This window comes from Cajanus cajan, chromosome 9, assembly GCF_000230855.2.
Source record: "Cajanus cajan strain Asha chromosome 9, NIPB_CcT2T_4, whole genome shotgun sequence".
Classification (NCBI taxonomy): Eukaryota; Viridiplantae; Streptophyta; class Magnoliopsida; order Fabales; family Fabaceae; genus Cajanus; species Cajanus cajan.
The window spans coordinates 21,781,002-21,789,029 of record NC_138525.1 but is presented as its reverse complement, the minus strand read 5'-3'; the positions used below and the strand labels follow the sequence as shown (position 1 = coordinate 21,789,029).

At 29.9% G+C, this 8,028-nt stretch overlaps 1 protein-coding gene across 1 annotated transcript; it reads left to right on the top strand.

Annotated features, from left to right (window-relative positions):
• Window positions 1-1,075: 1,075 nt before the first annotated feature.
• LOC109800033 (L-ascorbate oxidase homolog) lies at window positions 1,076-7,708 on the top strand. Its single transcript, XM_020360709.3, has 8 exons — window positions 1,076-1,288; window positions 1,357-1,466; window positions 3,217-3,487; window positions 3,909-4,011; window positions 4,188-4,533; window positions 6,173-6,538; window positions 7,013-7,091; window positions 7,196-7,708. The coding sequence occupies exons 1-8, from the start codon at window positions 1,154-1,156 to the stop codon at window positions 7,406-7,408; spliced, it is 1,623 nt and encodes a 540-aa protein (XP_020216298.3). The 5' UTR covers window positions 1,076-1,153; the 3' UTR covers window positions 7,409-7,708.
• Window positions 7,709-8,028: the final 320 nt, after the last annotated feature.

Below are 8,028 nucleotides of genomic sequence, written 5' to 3'. Positions count from 1 at the left end.
TTTAAATTTCAATTTTTATCTTATTTAAAATTATTTTTATTTTTATCTTATATAAAGAAATACACAAAAAAGTTGCATGTTAAATTATATATTAATATAAATTTAAAATATAAATAATATGTATATATATATATATATAATATACTTATATTTGATATCACAAAATAATATAAGTAATATTTACATATATATTATATTATAAAATATTGAAATATATAGTTTAAAATTAATAATATACTATAAAAATTATTTAAGTTACAAGTATTACAAATAAATACATTAGAACAAGTAGTAATTATAATGTTTGACAAGACTTTTCACTCTCTTATGAGAGAGTTTGATTTTAAATTTATTTTTAAAAGTGATGAAAAATATTTTACGGTTGAACTTGGTTTACTGGTTGAACTGAAAAATTGATCGATTCACTCTAATTTATATCAAGTTGAATGCACAATATCTAATTTAAGACTTGGTCAAACTAAATCACCAATTTTCAATTCAATTGATTTGACCCTGTTTTTAAAACATTACCTCTTGTGTTAAACTTGGCCTCTCTTATTTTAAATAAGAGTTAATCACTTATACACTGCCAGTGTAAAGTTTTTTTACACTGGTAACCAATTATATCTCTTAATTGTGCCATGTACTGACATTTAAGAGATACAATTGGTTTCCAGTGTAAAAAAATTTTACACTGACAGTGTATAGGTGATTAATTCTTTAAATATTTCTTTTGCTATTATACAAGTTTCATAATATTTTGAAAATTATTTATTAGTCTATAATTATCACTAATATTATGTCTTCCAAAATAATAAAAAAAATTGTATATAACATTTCATTATACACATATTACTCAATTAAAGAGAATTAATTTAAATAATTAATAATTTTTAGGGGTTTAAAGAGTTATTTCTCTAGCTTTCACGAATAATATTTAATTATAAATTTGTTTTAAAAAAAATATATGCAAAAAACTTAAATTATCATATAGTTGCATAGAATTTTTAATATGAAAAAGGAAAGAGTATTGGCTACCAACTTTTCCTGTGTGTGTTTTTATTTTACCCTTTACGGCTATATCCACGGCTCTCTCTGTTCTTAAAGTTACATTTTCGTGTCTCTCTCTTCACTTCATTCATCCACCACTCAAATGACGCTTCACATAGTGTTGGCGGCTCTGCTATGTTTTTCTCTTCTGGCCATCGCTTTCGCTGAAGATCCATACAGGTTCTTCAACTGGAATGTTACATACGGCGACATTTATCCACTTGGTGTTCGCCAACAGGTCTCTCTCTCTTATCCCACTTTTTGATTTCACTTTCATGTATCTCATTCTCATTCATTCATACGCAGGGAATACTTATCAACGGTCAATTCCCAGGTCCAGACATTCACTCTGTTACCAACGACAACCTCATCATCAATGTCTTCAACAGCTTGGACCAGCCATTTCTCCTCTCCTGGTATGCTACTCCATTTCTTCAGATCAATAATTATGCATCATTAAACTTTTGGCTTTGAGATGAGAATGGAATGTGATGTTGCATGTTTGTCACTTTGTTGAGTCACATGACCTGTGTCTCTCTGGAAAGTGGAAAGTACCAACCAATACCATACTCCCCCTTCTACGGGGCATGGGTCAACCCGCCAGACATGGATCCAGATCTCATCCACTGCTCTTTATATTATTCTACATCTATATTCATATTCACTCATCATTAACCTAAAAAAAAAACACACTCTAGGAGCCAAATCAAGAGAAAATATAAATATCATAAATAATGTTATCAAAGAGAAAAATATGTATATTAAGTATTATATATATTAAATTCGATTATTTTTTTTTATTTAATAAAGTATCAACTATTTTAAAGTGAGTAATTTAACTAAGAATTATTCTTCGACACGTATGGAATTGATTCCTGTTCAATTTTAATAATCTAATTATTAAAATAATTTTTATTAAAGAGAATAATTTGATGCATGGAAATGGTTTTTATTATATATAAAATTAAATTTTAAATTCAAAGTTCTTATTAAAAATCAAATAAATTATTCTATATGGAAACTTAAAATTATTTAGCACCTTATTAAATAAATCCAATTTAACATATTGTTTTAAAAAAATATTAGTCAATAGCGACTATAGAATTACCTAATTATGATATTTAAAAGTCGGAGTGTATGATTCTTGAAGTAATATCAAAGTGCTCAACAAATTAGTAAATTACTAAACATACTGACACATATTATTTATTTTTTACAAGAGATAATGAATAGGAAACCCACAAAGCCAAACAAAACAAGTTTCATTTGATAAGAAATACGTTTTTTTATTTATTTATTTAATTTTACATTTAATTTCTAACATTATTCTCAACGAAAGTGCAAATGCATAAGTGATTACGGTACATGAAAATCAGTGATTTTATCACTAGATTGGGAATGGTATATGTGAAGAAGGAAAACATTATCAAAAGTTATTATTCGAGTAAGTGGATGGCAGTGCAGTATAGTTGGCCTTTCTACATGGGGGAAAGGGAAATCACATAATAGAAGCAAGAAGAGAAATACTAAAGTATGATTATCAGTTTGATTTTCTGTCATTGCGTATTATCAGAGACAATAATTTATATTGTGGGCCCATTTACTTTATTTATGCATGGCTGTTCTCCGCTGGAGATCGATCTGGATGGATTATCACTTTGATTTTTTTTCTCCAATGAATTTAACGACTTTACTTTTTTAATTAATACAACAAGACATCCAACCTATCCATTGATTGAGAATAAGTCTTGAAGTAAACAGAGTAGTGATTCGATTTAGAAGAGTTGAAATAATTAGTGCACGAGAGGGTACCGGTGCACCTTTAAACTATTATTTAGATGATGAACAAGCTAGGTCAACATCTAGTCTTTATAGGTCAATGGGATTGGAACATGTTTATTAACGATTATATTTGCAAAGTAGTAGTAGTATTTTGAAAAACTTTCATGTAAAATAAATTAACTTAAACACTTGCTAAATGGCAAGGACATCCTTGAAGATGGTATAGGAATTTGAGTACATGACATCTCTCACTTTTCCATCTATTGCTTCAAATAAATTACATTAGCTTTTGTGTTTTGGCAAACATGAACACACATTTTAGAAGCAAGTAGTATATATATGAACATCTCTCTCATTCCTATTTTTGGTTCATGGAAAACGCAGGAATGGGGTCCAACAGAGAAGGAACTCATTCGAAGATGGGGTTTTCGGAACAACATGCCCCATTCCACCAGGAGGGAACTTCACTTACATTCTTCAAGTGAAGGATCAAATTGGAAGCTTCTACTACTTCCCATCTCTTGGATTCCACAAAGCTGCTGGTGGATTTGGAGGCATTAGGATTTTGAGCAGGCCTAGAATTCCTGTCCCTTTCGATGATCCCGCTGGTGATTACACTGTCCTCATTGGAGATTGGTACAAGTCCAACCATACGGTAATCCTAATTCATCCCTTCTTATTATGTTTTTTGCTTTATTTCTCACTACCTTAGCTTTTGTTTAGATGGGGCCTATGATTCAACTTTCAACTAACACATGGGTTCCTACGTATATATCATGACTATTTGTCACACTCATGCTTTTGGAACAGCTGGGTTACGTGTTGCCCATGTGGTTCAAATCCCAACTAATTTTCTCCACACCCATTTCACACATATAATAACTATTGAAAAGGAGATCTGATCTAGAAAAAGCAGACCGTGTTTTTTGACAAAAGTGGTATACATTTTAGATTGTCGTTGGTTAATACTTAATGCCACAAAACAAACAAAAAAGTGTTGTTTTGACAGCAATAAAAAAAGGAAGTTAATACTTAATTGGATATACCATGATGCTTTTGTTTGTATTGTGTTACAGGATTTGCAGGCTCAACTTGATAGCGGTAGGAAGCTGCCTTTCCCTGATGGAATCCTAATCAATGGTCGTGGCTCTAACGGAGCATCTTTCAATGTGGAACAAGGTATGCACCCACACCCATCAAATTACAATTGTCACTTTTCATATTTGCATGAGCTCTTTTCTCTTGATTAAGACCATTGTTGCATGTGTTCAGTTTTCACTATTGAAGGATAAACACAGTTGTACATAATTCTGACACAAATAATATTTTCTCACCTTATATCTTTTGGGCCACAGGGAAGACCTACAGGCTGAGAATATCAAATGTGGGGTTGGAAAATTCCCTCAACTTTCGCATACAGAACCACAAATTGAAGCTGGTGGAAGTGGAAGGAACGCACACTCTACAAACTACCTACTCATCCCTCGACGTGCACGTGGGCCAATCTTACTCTGTTCTAGTGACTGCGGATCAACCTGCTCATGACTATTACATAGTGGTCTCCACTCGATTTACCTCCACAGTTCTCACCACCACTGGAATTCTTCGCTATAGCAACTCTGCAGGCCAAGTATCAGGCCCAATCCCTGGTGGACCCACCATCCAAGTTGATTGGTCTTTGAACCAGGCCCGCTCCGTCAGGTACATCATAAATTTTATTATTCTTTTAAGATTTAATTAATTTTTGTTCTTTGTACTAGGCTTTTGTTTTAATCTTACAGTAAATGTACTTTTAATTTATGAATTTTTGTCAATTTTCACTTTTAGGCCTTAAACAAATTTCAGCATTTAAAATTTACTTAGATGAACCAAAAATCAGGACGTCAAATACCAAAAATATTAACAGAAATAGAAGTTTAGAGATTAAAAATAAAATAAAATAAATGTAAAAACTAATATTAGTAAAAAAAATGTTTAAAAATTAAAATTAATAATCTATAAAAGAAAAATTTAAAGATTAAAAATATGTTTAATTATTTGATATTTATTACTAAAATTTTTATATATTTAATCCTTATTCCAACAACTGGATTTTTAATGCAGACTTTTAGCTAATAGTATCATACAAGAGAAATATCAAATTTTGTGACATTCTTTCTCCTCAAGATCATCAGTAAAAACACAACGACATCCATTCTCGTATGCTTTTATTTTTAAATTTTTGTTACTTTTTACATTTAATCCTTCAAAAAAATTTATTTGATTTTAGTCTTTTAATATTCTTCTTAAAAAAAATGTTGATATTGGAAATAAGATGTTTGAGAGGAAAAGCTCAAAGATAAAAAGTGAAAATTAATAAAAAAAATTGGAAATTAAAATTGGTAAAATAACTTATTAGCTTAATTGTGTTTTTGATCCGTCAAGTATTACAATTGTGCAATTTTGATCCTCAAGGCTTTAATTGAGTAATTTTAAAGATTGTAATTGTATAATTTTAGTCCCTTAATTTTTAATTAAACAGTTTTAGTCCCTCAACTATTATAATTATGCGATTTTAGTCTTTTCCATTAAAAGTTTAGTAATTTTAGAATTTATATATATATGTATATATATAGATATAATATTTTAAAATTATACAATTGTTTGCTTATTTAAGTTAACGTATATTATAATTTTTGTTAATATATCAAATGATATATATTTATTATTATTAAATAAATAAAGTTTATATATTATTAGTATTTTAATATTATTGATAAATTAATATCAATAATATTTTTAGTATATTTATAGATAAACTAATAATTTGATAAATATGACTTAGTTTATATTAATAATTTATCTATAAATATACTAATAATATTATTGATATTAATTTATCAGTAATATTATAAAAAATATATATATAAATTTTATTTATTTATTAAAAATAAATATATATATATATATATATATATATATAATTATAATATGCATTAACTTGAATAGACAAATAATTTTATAATTTTAAAATATTGTATATATATATATTAAAATTATTAAATTTTTAATGAGAGAGATAAAAATCACATAATTATAATATTTGAGAGACTAAAATTGTTCAATTAAAAATTAAAAGACCAAAATTGTACAATTATAATTTTTTAAGGACTAAAATTATCTAATTAAAATTTTGAAGATCAAAATTATACAATTACTTGATGGATAAAAAACACAATTAAACCTAATTTATTCAAAAACTTAGAAATATATTTAATGCGCCCTAAAATTAGGAACATGAAGTGAAGTGAAGCTGAGGATATACCTATAAATGCAACTTTAATGGTGCTTATAATTTCAGGACCAACCTGACAGCAAGTGGACCTAGGCCGAACCCGCAAGGGTCGTACCATTACGGTATGATAAACACAACGAGGACCATCGTACTGTCGAGTTCCGCTGGTCAAGTGAATGGCAAACAAAGATACGCAATTAACAGTGTGTCCTATGTTGCTCCCGACACTCCTCTTAAGCTCGCCGACTACTTCAAAATCTCTGGCGTTTTCCGCGTGGGAAGCATTTCTGACAGACCCACCGGCGGTGGCCTATACCTTGACACATCTGTTATGCAAACTGATTACAGAACATTTGTGGAGATTGTCTTCCAAAACGATGAAGACATCATTCAGAGCTATCATCTCGATGGCTACTCTTTCTTTGTCGTTGGGTAAGTCAGCACAAACCATTTTCATATATATGGTTGGTCAATTACTTGTTGGCCTCCCCCATCCTTTTGAATTTTATTTTTAGCCTTAATTACACTTTTTACATTCATTCGTGTTTTATGATTTTACAAATTTTGTCACTTAATTTTAAAATTTTAAATATTTTACTATTTGATTAGTTAATTATCTCTCATGTCATAAATAGACTATTAACATTATACATTGAATATTAATGTGACATATTATATGATTGTATACGGGAACATGTGGATATTGACACGGCATAACATGTTATATTATTAGTCAACTAATGAGGACAAAAGATGAATTAACTGAATGCCAAAAGGGACAATTTCGAAAGTTTAGTTACAAAATTAGTGAAATTGTGGAACTTAACTGACAGAAAGTGCAATTAAGCTTTATTTTTATGTATTTACTTTTATTAAAGTTGTGAAACATTTTCATTGTATGTGTAGTATGGATGGAGGACAGTGGACAACTGCCAGCAGGAACCAGTACAATCTTCGAGATGCAGTTTCACGGTGCACCGCTCAGGTGCGAATATAAGCTATGATCATTCAAGAATTTTGTTGCTCAATGCTCCCAAGATTAGATTTTGAAACTCATTCGAATCTTTGATGATGTCGTGATTCGTGCAGGTGTATCCCAAGTCATGGACTGCTATATATGTTGCGCTTGACAATGTGGGAATGTGGAACTTGAGGTCTGAATTTTGGGCACGGCAATACCTTGGCCAACAGTTTTATATGCGCGTTTATACAACATCGACCTCAATCAGAGACGAATATCCTGTTCCAAAGAATGCACTACTTTGTGGTAAGGCAAGTGGGAGACACACTCGACCCCTTTGAGCTAGCCAGTGCCTCAAGGATCCCACAATTTGGTTTTGGTGCGTGGAAGGCATTCTAGCCATAAAATATGAAAAGCAGTTGACTTATCTGCTTCTGATTTTGATTTATTTGTATCGGTAATTTATGATTTGCTCAGATGGACAAGTATGATTTAAAGTATAAATGACCCCAGCTCGGGGTCACATTCTTTCCCTGAAAAAAGAAAAAAGAGAAACAATATTCTATTCTATTTGTAATTTCTCGAAATGTACTATTTTTACATATTAAGGTTATAAGGAAGTTGGTATTTAGCACTTGACAGTGCAGTGTGTCATTCGCTCAGAATTGATAGTCTTTTCCCTTATTAATATGCAAATAGTCGATTGATTTTAGCTGTGGAAATGCAGAACTTTAATTTTAATTTATCTGTGTACAGGAAATATAGGTCCACACAATTAAACTTAACAATATCTTTATAGTGTTATGGTTAACAACACTGAATCCCTAAAAAAAATGAGGAATTACAATATATATCTCTTTTCATGATCTTTATATAAGAAACCACCCGTTCAAATCAATTTTATCTATTAAGGTGATATAAAGGTAATCAATTTAGTTTTTGAATTAATTATATCTTCTTA

Coding starts and splice junctions, on each gene's coding strand:
- LOC109800033 (XM_020360709.3), top strand. CDS start 1,154: ATGACGCTTCACATAGTGTTGGCGGCTCTGCTATGTTTTTCTCTTCTG. Junction 1,289..1,356: donor CACTTGGTGTTCGCCAACAG/GTCTCTCTCTCT, acceptor ATTCATACGCAG/GGAATACTTATCAACGGTCA. Junction 3,488..3,908: donor GGTACAAGTCCAACCATACG/GTAATCCTAATT, acceptor ATTGTGTTACAG/GATTTGCAGGCTCAACTTGA.